The 15,938-nt window shown below is 34.3% G+C and overlaps 1 protein-coding gene across 1 annotated transcript in view; it reads right to left on the bottom strand.

Moving 5' to 3' along the window:
* Positions 1-2,332: 2,332 nt before the first annotated feature.
* LOC150086579 (cytosolic 5'-nucleotidase 3-like) overlaps positions 2,333-15,938 on the bottom strand; it is a 55,694-nt gene continuing 42,088 nt past the window's right edge. The window contains exons 7-9 of the mRNA XM_090371466.1: positions 15,153-15,315; positions 8,300-8,500; positions 2,333-2,550 (exon numbers count right to left, since the gene is read on the bottom strand). Of these exons, the coding sequence (XP_090227592.1) occupies positions 2,449-2,550; positions 8,300-8,500; positions 15,153-15,315 (466 nt within the window). The 3' untranslated portion in view covers positions 2,333-2,448. The remainder of the gene's footprint in view (positions 2,551-8,299; positions 8,501-15,152; positions 15,316-15,938) is intronic.

Raw genomic sequence — 15,938 nt, 5'->3', positions numbered from 1 at the left:
CTCACAAAAGGGTTAAGGGTACATTGTGACTTTTGGATAAAGGAATATCTATCCAAAAGGAATAGTTTCACTCAGTCCCCAAACAAGATATGGAATGTCACGCTGAAAACAGTTTTATTTACACAAAAATAATAAAAAAAAGTTATATTCCATTTAAATATAATTATTTTTAACATAACTTAGACTGGTTGCTGCATAAGTTACTAATCTCTGTTTAACAGGTTTGCCAGCATTTTCTCTTCATTTACACCTAATATAACAGATTTAACAATCTTCGACTGAAGGAATGCTGAACTGCACCTAGCTTGCTTTGTCTGTAAATGGATACCAAAACTTGGGGGAAAAAAAAAAAAGAGGGAGAGAGAGAGAGAAAAAAAAAGCGAAAAATTCTGAACTATAATTTATTTTTATGATAATTAACCTGCATTTCCAAATCCCATATCAAAGAAATATGAGCAATGATAAATGCCATTCTTAAGATAAATAGCAGAAATAAAAAACTAATTTAAGACAGAGTAAATTCTGACAAAAAAAAAAAAAAAAAAACACTATGATATCCTTTAAAAATTACTCAAAAAACACAAATCTACCAGTATCAAAATCTGACAAGGTTTTATATATTTATCAGCATCACTTTTCAGTTTTATCCAGTTACTAAAAGTTCAGGTTAACAATGGCAGAAAGAGAGCTTTCAATGTGAATGTTACCATAAACATTTAAAATTATTAAAAATTTAATGTCAGCAGCAAATAAGTCATGATCTGCTGAAAATATTTTATCTTGTAAGATGGTTTATTATCCAAATATATTAATATAAACATTAAAAGCATGTTCTTAATAAAGTTAGTAGTTCGCTTATTAAAAATATAACACTATTCTGTGTATGTATACATACACACACACACGTACAATATTCAAGGAAGTACTCTTCTGACCCCCCCAATAAAACAATACAGGTGTATATGGAAATAATCCATATATTTACTTTAAAAAAGTGGTTACTGGAAGTCTTACCACATAGTTTAAGAGATTCTCTATATAATTCTGGACAATATCTAACCAGAATCATGATTTGATACCAATTCTGAAAGTCATTTTAAGTTGCAATCAACTGAAATAAAGTGGTTTAAAATCAGAAGACTAGCCATGTTGACTGCAAATGATATTAAAAGAATTTCTATGGCATGATAATACGAGGACATATTTAAAGCTATAAAGGGAACAATATAATAGAGGATGAAATAACAAGGTGATTAAAGCTTAGGCCATAAATGTGATGAAATCAGGAATCCAAATAAATATGTGCTCAAACATAAACATTAGTAGAAATGGATAAAGATAAAAAAAAAAAAAAAAAAATCCATTCATGTTGATATAGTAAGCACCAATTTCACATAGAGAATTTGGAGAATTAGCTTGATCAAGGCCTAAATATGGGGGGGGGGGGAAGATCAACAAATTTTAAATGATAAAAGTATTACAACAATTAAGAGCAACATGCTGTGAAATTTGGTAGATAGTGACCAATACAAGGTATATCCTATCCACAGCACATAAGCAAACACATGAGAATTAGGTAACTCACATATATCTGTATGTGTGGGGGGGGGAGAATTGACTGAAACATGATGCAGTATTAGTTTTTCTTAGAGCTCATCCTCCTACAGAGGCTTCTCTTCGTTGTTTCTAGAAGCATTGTAATGCATCTGAAAAGATGGACTTTCCCTTGATAGTCTTTGCAAATTTTGACACAGGGATTAAATGAAACTAACTGGTTTGTTAGAGCTGAAGAAGTCAGTATGCAGAAATAAAATTCATAGCCAGTAAGAAGTTAAAGAAGAGAAAACAGAAGGCAGGAAAATTTGTGAGAAAGCAAAACCAGTTCAGAGGGAGGGAGGGGGGGGGGGAGAGAGAGAAGGATAGTCAACTCCAGCAAAAAATAATAATGCAAAGAGAATTTCAAGATGGACAACAAACAGCATATCACACATTCATCCTAAAATGATGATTAACAGTTAAGTAGTGACCTAAAAATAAAGATCTACATCACATTTATACACATAATAATAATTATTTCCTTCCATATATACGAACAGCTTGTTGAATAACTCAGAAAAATACATTTCTCTTTGTTGTATACAATTATAATAAATTACCAACTCCGATATAGAATCTGTGTGCAAGTATTTATATTAAGTAAAACTCCACAACCATTTTTAACTGGTATTCATAAATACCCCAATGAAGAGAAACTTGGCTCAACAAGCTGTACTTTACAACTTATCTCACATTTTAATAAATATATACTATTATATATTTATACATGCTCAAGTAAACACATACTACAAAATAATATTTTTTCCTATTTTTCTGACTGGTGCAAGCTAGCTTTATCTTCATTTCATTCATCCACAGTAACAAGTCCCCTATTAAAGTTTTGAATACTGATTAAAGCACTCTTCTTAGAAGTCCATTCACCAGATCCATGGTTTGGTCATCAATTAATACAATATCAAAAGATTTCATAAATTTTGGTAAAGATTCTTCAATCTGAAAAAGAAAAATTTCAATATAGAAAATATTTTAACCAAGGAAATTACTGAAAGTCAAAACTAAAAATTTAAGATGAAACATAAAATGCTGAATTTGAAAAATTATGGTGGGCAAATATGAATTTGGACAACTACACTGAAATGGATGCAGGGTTTTGGACAGGTGAGAGGGAAAATCTCCTGGTTCAGCATTCAGGCCTTCAGTACTTTTTACAATGTTCATTAATGATACTGTTGATATCAGAGATGAGTCTTTCAGAGTTTGTCATCTGCAAAGATAATTTTCCCTAAAGTGAAAAGATTTACTGATTACGGGGAAAAAAAAAAAAAAAGCAGAAAATATTAAATAATCGATGAATAATCTTGATTGGCAAAGGATCTTGGCCTTAACACTGAAAAATGTAAATATTACCAGGATTATGATGGTGTAAAAGGACTTCAAAAATTTTCAAAGGGCAAAGTTAAGGGTCTACAGGGAAAAATGGGGGAGGGATTAGGAATTAAGCTCCAGGTTGAGAGACCAGGTAGCACCTTAGACTACCACAATTGCCTTTTTCTTATGAAACTGAAGTCCCTACTATTATATTTTTGATATGGCTCAAATCATTAGTGGCAGCTAAATTCAACTAAAGCACAAAAATTAACATTTAAAATTACTCTTAGAAGTAATTATGGCACCTCCGTAGCCAGGTGGGCAGGAGCAGCAGTGCGCATAGCACACGCTTCTTGATTAGACTGGGGTTCGAGCCTGTGCCCACCAAATACGGAGGATGCGGAAAGGTCAGGAAATGATCACTGCATATCCCCGGAGCAATATGGCCTTAGTTGCTAATGCTCCTAAAAACCAAATAACAAACAAACAGAAGTAATTATTATATTTTGCATTTTTTAGTCTTAGTGTGTTTCAAGTTTTTTTGAAATTAAAAAAAATGCAAGTTTTGTATTTCATTTATTATTTTGAAAGGGTGCATTTTTAAATTTACACTCAGGTATATAAAATCCTAGGAACAGGCCTGATACTGAGAAGTACTACAAAGTTGTCTACAAAAAATTTCAAATTTGAAAATGATGCACTGCCAACTGCTGAAATTTCTGCTACCTTGGCAATTAGGGGAATAATCACATTTTAGTATTTGTAACCATAGGGTGCAAGGAAGCCTAAGGCTTATGCTGCAACAGCCAAAAATAAAATAAAATAAATAATTAATAAATAATAAGAGAAAAGGAAATAAACAACCTATGCATTTCCCTCCTCCCATAGGTAACTATCCAACTGACCTTTGAATTTCTCCAAACTGCCAGCCTCTACCACTCATGCAGGTAACTTATTCCAGTAATTTATAACTCACTGGCTAAAATAAAACTTCCTTCAATCCAGTCTAAAAATTTCTCCAAGTAACTTGAATTTATGGCCCCTAGTTTGAGAATCATAACCATGAAAATTTCATCCTCATTCATTTTACTCTCAGAGCATTAAACACCTCAATCAATTTGCCTCTAAGGTGCTTAGTTTCCCAGCTATGCAAGCCACATATTCAAAGTCTTTCCTCATAATGATGTCCTTTTGCCGAGCTCACCAGGTGAGTTACCTGTCTCTGGCCCTTTCAAGAAGCTCAGTATAGTGGGATCATGAAGTCCTTATCTCTACTAGCAAATGTTTAAAAAATCATTGATAGGACACCATGGGCCTTCCTTGCAATCTGTCTACAATGCTCGGAGAACTTCATATCTGACTGTATCGCAACTCCCAAGTCCCTTTCTTCCACTACTGACTTTAGTGCAACTCCACCAAATGTATAAGTTATTTTGGGGTTACTGTTCCCCAGTGTAAGATCTTGCATTCTGCTGGATTAAAGCATAGCTGCCACTTTTCTGACCATCCCTGAAGTCTATCTAGGTCACTCTGAAGAAGCTCTGCTTGGCAGTGATCATTAATAACTCTACCAATGTTTACATAATCTAGAAATTTAGACACCACGGCCTCTATTGCTTCATCGATGTCATTTAAGAAAATCAGAAACAACAGTGATCCCAATACAGATCCTTGGGGAACTCCACTTCTTACATCAACCCAATCTGAGAAATTTATTACAACCCTCCTCCTGGCCTGAAGCCATCCAGCTATCCATCTAAGGATTTTCCCTGTGATTCCAACCTGTTCCAGCTTATAAAGTAACTGCTCATGTGGGACTGAGTCAAATGCTTTGCTGAAATCCAAATAAACAATGTCAAAATTATTCCATTCCCTAAGTCCAACTCTTGAGTGACCATGTAAAATTTTCCCTTAACAAAGCAATGCTGCATATCATTCAGAATTCCATTTCTATCCAAATGATCCTGAATTGCACCCCTGATCACCCTCCTACTGAAGTTAGACTGACCAGTCAGTAATTTCCCACTGTACTCTTAGAACAGCCCTTATGTATTGGAGATACATTGGCGCTTTTCCAATCCAATGGAATGGAATCTCTCCTGAGTCCAGTGATGCTCTTACAATTAGCCTCAATGGTTCTATGCACTCACTTGTAGCCTCCCTTAAAATTACAGGGTTTATCCATCTGGGCGATGTCAGGCACATATATGCAACACAAAAAAAAAACCAAACTTTTTTTTGATATTTTAAGCAAAAAACGGCATAATACTGACATTACAATAATTATTTTAGAATTACTAATCAAATTATTTACTAAATATTTTTTGGCTCCGGGGGATTTTTTTCTTGAACTAGATTGGCAATCAACGTGCTAAAATCTGACACTATGGTGATGACATCATTAATTGTTTCTCCTGGCAGACATACCATGTTTCTAGTCCACCTATCCTTATTACAAAAAAATATTTCCTGTTTCTCTGACAATGGTGTCTCATAATAGAACTATACACTTCTGAACTAGAGCAGTTTGTACTTGATTATTCTGCTCTGGATGTGCAAATCGGGAGTGCATCACTTGGTAAGTTACTAAAGTCTTGTATTACTGACAACTCCCAGTTACATTCTTGAGTGCAAGCACTCATTTTTTTTCAGTGACTCAACTTCTAGCAATGCACTAAATTTTAACTTTAGATCGGTACACTCTGTACAACAGTGACAAAGAAAAGCATTGCCAGGTGAGCTATGATTATCCGCTAGGTCAACCTTGGAATACAAGCCACAGGTCCTGCAAATGATAAAATCATGATTCACCCAGACATCATCATTGGCTATTTCTATATGAGTCATGATACCCTATGATGAAGTGTTCAGGGTGGATCTCGTCACAACCATTGTTAAATTTACTAAATATCACAGAAAGTAAAAATAATATTTATAATATTAAAAAAATTAAATTTACAGACTATTACAGAAAAAAAAAACTTATAACAAAAATAAACTTAACAATATATTAAATAAATTATTTAGATGCAATTATCTAACCTCTCAATCCTAATCTAATCCTCTCTAATCACTACGCTCTCCCTGTGCTTTAGAAATGTGTCCACTCACTATGAATGTGGGAACTTGTACATCATGTAGTCACATAAAGCAATAAAGTATTTCCTCACTGAACAAAATAACAGAACCTTCTCTTCTTGTTTTAGCCTCTCTATGAGCCTTGACAGTAGAGCTGCATGAGTAAGTCAGAATCATTCTTCTGATATTATCTGCTATAGTAATCAAATTCCAAAACAGAAGTGGAAGATTTAACAACTGTTGGTCTCATGAATTTGCACAGAGCACTTTAGCACATCACGGAGTAATGACTTTGGTAAATGGATGTAAAGCATGCATTTATTGTAGGAGCTCATTTCCAAATTTTGGAAATGAGCTCCTACAATAAAGATTTCCAAATATTGGCATAACATTAAAAAGGAAGAAGTAAAATGATTAATGCCAGAGAGGAACATGAAAAGACTTTCCATCTGCAAGAATAACCTGCCTAGAGTTATCAGTTTGCTTGAACTGTTTTGGACTGTTTGCACCATAACAGGAGCATTATCAGAAGTTTATGATTCAAAAGTTCTTTCCTTGTGGAGTTCAATAACTTGTCTTTCTTCAAAATTTCTTTTGGGTTATGAACTGGATTTGAACGTGACTCGGCACTTTGAAAAGCATTCATATGGCTTTTTTCCCCACTTTTAACATTTTTATCCATTTCACAAATATGCAGATATACACATTTCAAAAGTTTTTTCAACAAAGCATGAACAAATTACATCTTTATATGTACAGATTCTATTGAAATTATACAGACATGCAGCCATCTATCAGTTGTGTTTACTAATAAAAGGAGGATATACCCTTTCAATGAGGTTCAAGATGATGTGGGATTAAACAAGAGTGAAGGTCTATTTTTTTAGAGGATATTACTGCAAAGAAAAAAATAATAATAAAAATAAATATTGAGAACTTTTTTTCAATTTTTAAAATTTATTAAATGGATTTTGATGTAGTTCTGCTCTAACATTCAGTTGTCAAAATAGGAAGAAAAAAAAATTATAATAATAATAAAAATAATAGTTAAAGAATATGTACATAAATTTTTCCATTTTTGTAAAATCCCAAATCAATCAAAAAAAAAATAAATAAATAATAAATAATACAAAAAAATAATAAATAAATAACTCCAGGTCACATGCATGTGGTTCAGAAACCACTCACAAAAAAGTGCCAAATAGACTTGTCAGAGCTGTCTTTGTGTTAAACATTAACCTTTTTTTTTTACTTCAGTGGCATGCATTAATTGAAACTGTTTCAATTTACACTTCCTTTTGGAATTTCTAGATAGCTAAAATGTGTACCAAATATTAATCCACTTTCACAGGAAGGCATGCAGCCATCTTTTCAGCACAAATTAATTAGATAAAAATGGTCTATTATCAGCAAATGCTCGATCTCCTCCTTTAATACTTTTGCTACTCCAGTTTTCAGGTCTATCATAACAGGAGCATTATCAACACTACGTGCCACACAGTTTTCTAAAGGAATATCACATGCCATACCCTGTAGTACTATTTTCCAAAATTCACACTCAGATAAATTTTGCTTTTGATTTGATGGTCTTTATTTTTTGTTAGGAAAAGTCCCCACAATGGAATGGAAACAATTACTGCCGTTAAGAAACTGAAAATGGCATATATTTGAAAGCCACCAACTACTTTCCTCTCTCTTGTCCAATTCCATTAAATTTGCCTGTTGTTTTTATTCTTTCACATTCATTTTTTTTGCTATTTCACTACTAGGGAAACATGTTTCCAAATAATGTGTTTGCAAGACTATGTTCTACGATAAACTATGCAAATAAGCATTTAGAAAAGATGACACTATTATCTTCATTTCAAATGCTAGATCTATTTTTTTCTTTCTACGCATTTCTCAATTGTTCTACTACTTATTTTTTTGCAAATTCCAGATTACATTGCATTTCATGCCAATTTATAAACAAAAATCACATTCACATACAGTCCAGAAACATGTTATCTTTATCAGATTTTATAATACATAAAACCTTGTATATATGTTTTCTTAAACATTATATCGTATTCCTTTGGTATCTCACTGAAGGGCATTGTTAAACAAAATTTAGTGTCAGACCACACATACTAAAAATATTAAACAGAGAAGGACAAATAAAATTGAGTGAAAATTTGTAAAACTGCTTAAAAAATTCCAAATTCAATAGCAAAGCTGTAGGTACTGTTCTTTTGTGAAAATTATGTTAGGACAGCAAGTTGGAGAACAAGATCAAAATAAGAGTCAGTATACTCACTTTTTTATTTAGATAGCCAATTTTTAGTATGTTATCTGGATCTGACATTCCTTCTGCCATATCTAAGTCGCCAAGAGAATCTCCCATTAGAATAATATTAGTTCTTCCCCGAACATGTTGAAAATATTCACTATTTTGAAGGGAGTTTTGATTTTTGTTATACATATGAATTAGGTCACCTTTGAATCCAGTGATTTTTCCCTAAAATAAAATCATTAATTTAATTTAAAAACATGTAGCTTATGTTTAATGCAATCTGTGAATATTGCCTTTCTAATAACTAAATTAATGCAATATATAGTTAAAAAAAAAAAAAAAAACAAGAATTTTATTTCAGTATATACAAAAAAAAAAAAGATCTTATGCCAAAATAACATTTTTGTAAATGGTTCTAATATGTGGCATACTGCTTCAAACATAAAATATATTACAAAAGTTTCACAGAACCACAACAATATAATGAAGAAATAAGCAGGAAAGCAGGAAATGCTTGGTCTAAGCCATGATCTAAGCCAGTTTCATCTAGGTCTACTCTTTACAAATTCAAAATGGAAAACGTAACATTAGCAGCACACATAATGTGCCTAGGCTCAATATTAGTATTTGCAAAATGATGCAAAACTTATTCAAATAATAAAACAATAAAATTTTGCCTAATGCATCTGCTCATTCCTTCAAGTATGGTGACCTCATCTGAATAAAGACATTCAGCTTCTTGAAAGGGTCCAAAGACAGGCAACTCATATGGCATCATGTGAGAGTACAGGGAAAGGGAGACCATACAAGGAAAGACTTTGATTACATGGGCTACAGAGCTTGGCAACCAGGCACCTTAGAGAGGAACAGATTGAGGTTTATAAGACTCTGAGAGGGGTTAGTAATAAAATGAATGAATGCAAAATTTTCACTGTTATAAATAATTCCAGAACTAGGGGCCTTAAATTGAAATTACAAGGGAAGAGGTTTAGACTAGATTGTAGGAAGTTTTATTTCTGACAGTGACTTGTTCATTACTGAAACAAGTTGCCTCTGCAAGTAGTGGAGGTTGACATTTTGAAGAAATTCAAAGGTCAATTGGATAGTAAACTATATGAGGAGGGAAGTGGTGCATACTTTGTATCTTATGTACCTCCCCCCCCTGGCCAGTATGGCAAAAGCCTGTGGCTTCCTTGCACTACATGGCTAATACTAATACTTCCAATAATTTGTTCAAACCTTCTTTAAATTAATTCCGAGTATCCACTTCTATAACACTAATACACTTATTCCAACAATTAACTACTCTTTGGCAGAAGGCACTTGCATATTTATCCTGCAACCATCCCTATTCATATAAAATTTGTCATCTCAAATGGAGAGGTACTTGTTAACTTATTTTTGGAAAGTGAAAAGTATCCTGACAGAAAATTGATTCTGGACAGAAACTGATGCAGCACTGATTGTCTTAAAAATGTCTGCAGGAGTTTAAAAACAGAATACAGAATTTTGATGCAGGTATGCTTAAACAGTTATGATGGTTACTTGATGCAGCCATAATATAATAGTGTAGTCTCAATTAATCATCTTACAATGGAAAAAAAAAAAAAAAAAAAAAAAAAAACCCTGAGTTAAGTTACTCCAAGAATTAACAAGCAAAAACTATGAAAATCATATGGACACATTAAGGATAATAACATTTCTTCTTCTGGTTCACCTTTAAGCCAATAAATTAAGAATACTGGTGCAAAGTTATATTTAAATAGCTAAAGTGATAAACATTTCTTATAATTCAAAATCATACAGAAAAGGAGCTTCCACAGATAACAGATTCAACTTTACTGAAGCAAATTTCTTCAATCACAAAAGGTATCATAGAGGTATCCATAAAGTAGCAGTAGTAAGGGAGGCATATGATGCAAGAAAGAAAAGCGTATGAGCTTATATAGCATCAGCCAAAAAAAAAAAAAAAAAAAAATTCACACAACCATTCCCTCTAAATGATTGTCCAGTTCCTCCTTAAATTTATTTAACCTATCAACTTCCACAACGACAGATGGAAATTTGTTCCATCAATTAACCACCAGTTGGCTAAATGCAAATTTCTGTACATTTATTCTAGAGCTGTCTTTCCTCAATTTGAATTTATGCCCCCTCAGGGTCGTAAGCGGAAGAATCCCATCAGAATTCAATATACTCAACCCATTCAAGGCCTTATACACTTCAATCAGATCACCTCGCAGGTGCCTAGTCTCCAGCCACTGAAATTTGCAGAACTTAAGCCTCTCTTGGTAAGAGGGCCCCCGTTCATTCCCCTCACCAATCTTGTTGCCGTTGCCCTTCTCTGTACATGCTCAAGCAACCCTACATCCTTCATTAAAATGAGGCCCCATACCTGTACGCAGTACTCAAGGCATAGCCTGACCACTGCCTTATACAAAGGGATAATCACCTTTTCCCTACTAGCAAAATTCCTGTATATCATTGACAATGCCTCATGACCTGCTCTGACAGCCTGTCTGCATTGCTCAGAAAACTTCATATCAGGGTGCACAATTACTCTCAGATCTTTTTCATTTTCTACCATACAACTGGTATGTTTCTCTGCGGTTATTTCTCCCCATATGTAGTATTTTGCATTTGTCAATGTTAAACTTCGGTTGCCACTTCTCAGCCCATCTCCCCAAATTTTCTAGATTCTGTTGCAGTAGCACACTGCCATTACTGTCATTAACAACCCTGTTAACCTTTGTATCATATGCAAACTTCGATATTAAGGCTGATATACCTTCATCAATATCATTGATAAATATACAAAGCAACAGCGGGCCCAACACCAAACCCTGGGGGACTCCACTAATAATATTAGTCCACGAAGAGCAGTGTCCATTGATTAATACTCTCTGTCTTCTCCCACTCAACTGCCCTTTTATCCATTGTAGCAACTTACCCTTAGTACCATACTGCTCCAATTTGTACAGTAGTCTTCCATGTGAAACAGTATCAAAAGTTTTCCTGAAATCCAAGTACACGCATACCTCGAATAACGAATAGGATGCGTTCCACGAAATTACTTCGTTAAGCGAAACTTCGTTTTCAGAGGTAAAAATACTATGGCCAGAATAGGGATACGTTCCTACGTAAAGAAAATGAAAAGCTTTTTTTTCGAACAAAGAAAAGTTTTATTAAATAAACAGTCAACTTACATACAAAGTGAAATCACATTTTAAAATATGAGTCTAAAGTTGATTGCTTATGCTTTTTTTCTCTTTCATTTAACAATTGCCTATACGGAGTTATTGCATTTAACACTGATCGCTTAACAATAAAACTTCTTCCTAAATCAGGATCATATTCACTAAAAAATTTTAAAACGTTTTCAATGTCATTTAAGCACCTTTTTAAATCTTTGGTTGTTAACACTTTTTCGGCAGGAACTTCTTTAACTTTGTCTTCATTATCTTTGTCTTCGTTGCTAACAAGGTTTTCTAAATCTTCTACTGAAAAACCATCATCATCTGCATTCAATAAATTTCTAACATCCTCTTCATCGACATTTTCGAAACCTATTGATTGAACCATCTGGATAACTTCATTTCTAATTTCTTGGATGTTATTTTCTTCTTCTAGTACAACTTCTGGCCATATTTTGCGCCAAACTCCATTTAAGCATTTCTTAGTGACTTCTTTCCAAGAACTATCAATGTTTTCAATTGCGTTTTTAATGGTGTAATTTTTCCAAAAAGTTTTAACTGTCATTTCCTCTTTATCCTCTAGTTCAGTTAAATTGCTTAATGTTCGACGCAGATAATAAGCTTTAAATGATGCTATTACTCCCTGATCCAATGGTTGAATCAGGGAAGTTGTGTTTGCTGGAAGAAACACAACTTTGACAGGAATGCATGTGTCCAACGTATTAAGATCAGTAGGATGTCCCGGAGCATTGTCTAACAACAAAAGAGCTTTTTCTTCAAAGTTGTTTTTTTGACAATACCGTTTTACTTCAGGACAAAAGTGGTTAACAAACCAATCAGTAAATAACTCCTTGGTAACCCACGCTTTTCTATTTGTTTTCGTATTACAGGTAAATTCGTTTTTATGTTACCTTTTAACGCCCTCGGATTTTCTGAATGGTAAACTAATAACAATTTTAATTTATAATCGCCAGAGGCATTTGATCCAAAGAGTAACGTTAAACGGTCTTTGACTGCTTTGAACCCAGCAGCTGATTTTTCTTCAATAGAAATGAAGCTTTTTGTTGGTAGCCGTTTCCAGAACAAACCGCTTTCGTCAACACTGAACACCAAATTTGGTGGAAAATTTTCACGTTCAATTATTTCATTTAGTTTTTCTGGAAACTTATTTGCAGCTTCTCCTGTTAATTTTACACTATGAATCCTGGCCCGTTTTTTAAATTTCTCGAACCAACCACGAGAAGCCCCAAAGGTTTCCGTAATTTCTTCAGTTTGTTTAGATTTCAGGTGATTAAACTGGAATATTTTTTTTATGTTAAATGGGGCTTGAAATTGCGGACTTCGTTATATCGCAGCTTCGTTATCAGAGGTAACGTTAACCAAGGTATGCCTGTATATGATATCAAAATTATTTTTTGCATCCAGTTCCTTTGTAAGTATAAAAAGGCAATGTTTTTAAAAAAATAATAGAAGACAAACAACCTTAAGCACCCCTATTCAGAGCTCTCTGTAGCTCTAAGTAATAAGTGGAATGCCACCAAAATTAGTAAGTAAACTATTCGAGGCATGGGGAAAAGGATCCCGTGAAAAAGAAATTAGTTCAAAAACCTGCCGATAGGGCAGATTTTTGAACTACAAGAGGAAAGACATGACAAAGTACCAAAAAATAAATAACTAAGACAAACCTTAATGAAATTACAATACAAATTTTTATTTGTACTCTTTGCAAAAAAAAAACAGAAAGAAACTGAATTAAACTGCCAGAGGAAATGGTTTCACAGCTCCAAACTCACTCACAGTTTACTCATGATGGTTGATGATGTCACTGAGGGTGGAGTTGGTTTTCGATGTGATTACCATTTTTCTGGACCAGAAATTGCATTCGATGCACAGTGTGCTTGACTGCAGAATGCAACATCTCTGAAGGAATGTTCCGCACATTCTGTGTTACGTTGTCCTTTAAGACAGCCAGGTTAGGGACACTTCCTCGATAGACATTGGCTGTGAGGTGATCCCCACAGCAAAAAATCACATGGTGTAAGGTCAGGCAAACGTGGTAGCCATGCAATGGGAAACAAATGACTCTTTCTGCAGTAAAGTGATGCTGGAGCAGCTACTGTACTGGCTGTGTGATACGAGGAGGAGCCCCATCTTGCATAACAATTGTCTAATCCAGGCATCCTCTTTGCTGCAGTTGAGGAATAATGAAACTGCTCAGCATGTGATGATATCTTTGTGCTGTAACGGAACAGATGGCTGCTCCTGCTGGGTGCAATTCCTAGGAAAAGTATGGCCCTAGGATGAAATCTGAAGTCACACCACACCGTGATTTTCGGTGAGTGCAATGGGATTTGCTGAATAGCATGCGGTGCTTCTGAAGTCCATATTCGGCAGTTAAGTGTTGACAGTCCCATCGAGATAAAAATGGGTCTCATCTCCCCAAAAAAGTTCCACGGCCAGGCATCGTCCACTTCCATTCTGGCCAAAAACGTTAGAGCAAATGCCATTCATTTTTCGGGATCATCTCTTTGCAGCTGATACTGGCAACTGATCTTGTATGGATAATAGCGGATTAGTTTCCAAAGAATTTTTCCATACAGTGGAATATGGGACATCCAATTGCCTTGCTACTAGTTCCAGCAGCTGTATCCATGGATTGGTCGATGATAGCTGTTGCAGCTTCCTCTGCTACCTGAGGTGAAACAGGCTTCGTTCCTCTTTCAGGCTTAACAACAAAGGACCCAGTTTCCTCAAATTTGTTAATCATCCTTCTAACTGCTGCAGCCGATAAAGGACCTTGACATAAGTTCTTACAGCACCTAAATTCACACAAAGTGGATGCTGCACTTCATCCATTAATGTAGAAGAACTTCGCATTAAAGTGCAATCAGGCAAAGTGAGACGCATCGTTAACAGTAAGCTTACAGAATATGCTTGCAATGTTCGTGTTGTGCCTTTATCGCTCTCTGCTGCTGGGAAAATTAAAATAACTCAGATTTATGCAAATTTTCTGCCTTCTTAGGTGTCTTATTTTTTAGTTTGGATTTAAAATTTTAGTGCAATTCAGTTTCTTTGGTTTTTTTTTGCAAAGACCACAAATAAAAATTTGTAATTTCATTAAGGTTTGTCTTAGTTATTTATTTGTTGGTGCTTTGTCATGTCTTTCCTCTTGTACAGCGCCATATTATCCCATATCGGCAAATTTTTGAACTATTTTTTTTTTCCCCATGGGATCCTTCTCCCCATGCCTTGAATAGTTTACTTACTAATTTTGATGGCATTTGGTTTATTACTTAGAGCTACAGAGTGCTCTGAATAGGGATGCTTTAATTATGGCCACCCTGTACATCCACACATGTAGCTTGTTGGGCCACACTTTGATTGCTGAATTTGAGTAATGCTGAATGTAAAGCTGGTAGTTAAAATTATCTAACATGGACAAAAAGTAAACTACATCAAATTTTATTAAGAACCTCACAACATCGAATTTCAAAATCCATTTAGACAAAGCTGCCATAAATAAAAGTTAAATTTAAGCACTTATAACCATGTATATACTGAGCAAAATTTTGTTTATTGATTATAAATAATAAAGAAAAAAGTCCAATAATTAAATAGCAGAAATGAATGAAGAAAACTTTTAAAATCATTTATGTTTACCCAGTTAAGAAAATAATACCTGCCTCATCATCAAATTCCATATAGTTCGATATAAATTTCATATTATTATATAGAGCATTATTGTAACGAAGAACTTCTTCTACCAGATCTCCAAGGCCAGCAGAAAAAATCAGCAGAGGAACATTATGTGCTCTAAGTGTTTCAAAAAGAACATCACAACCATCCCTGAAAATGGAATTTATACCATTATTTATCTTATTTTGAGTGAAAAGTTGAGGATTCTGATTAAGTTTCTAAATATACCAACTTTAAGTAAAATTTTTGCTGTTAGTTTAATCAACATTAACATTATGTTGATCTACATTATTTATGAAAATCAGAAATAAGTGGTTCAAGAACTAATCGTTGGGAAGGGTGGGGCACTTCTAACAATAGACCAATTTGAAGAATAATCACTAATCACAACCCTTTGCCTCCTGACTTGCAGCCACTCTGTAATCCATTTTGAATCTTACCAATGATACCAACATGTTCCAGTTTATACAGGAACCTCTCATGTGAGACTAAGTGCTTTGCTGAAATCTAAGTAAAGAATGCTGAAATTATTTCCTGCATCCAGCTCATGAGTGATTCTGTCAAATTAGCCATGCTGTGTAGCATTCAGAATTCCATTCCTATCTAAATGTCCCTGTAATGCAATTTTTATCATTACCTCCATGATTTTTCCCTACCACTGTAGTCAGACCAACCGGTCTGTGGTCACTCATTTCACTCTTAGACCTTCCTTTCCTCCTACCTTTATCAACAGGTGATGCACTGGCACTTCTCCAATCTAGAGAAATTTCTAC

Source organism: Mastigoproctus giganteus, chromosome 4, assembly GCF_048544385.1.
Source record: "Mastigoproctus giganteus isolate SK-2022 chromosome 4, ASM4854438v1, whole genome shotgun sequence".
Lineage (NCBI taxonomy): Eukaryota > Metazoa > Arthropoda > Arachnida > Uropygi > Thelyphonidae > Mastigoproctus > Mastigoproctus giganteus.
The sequence above is the reverse complement of the archived record's forward strand: the minus strand, read 5'-3'. Positions and strand labels throughout refer to the sequence as shown.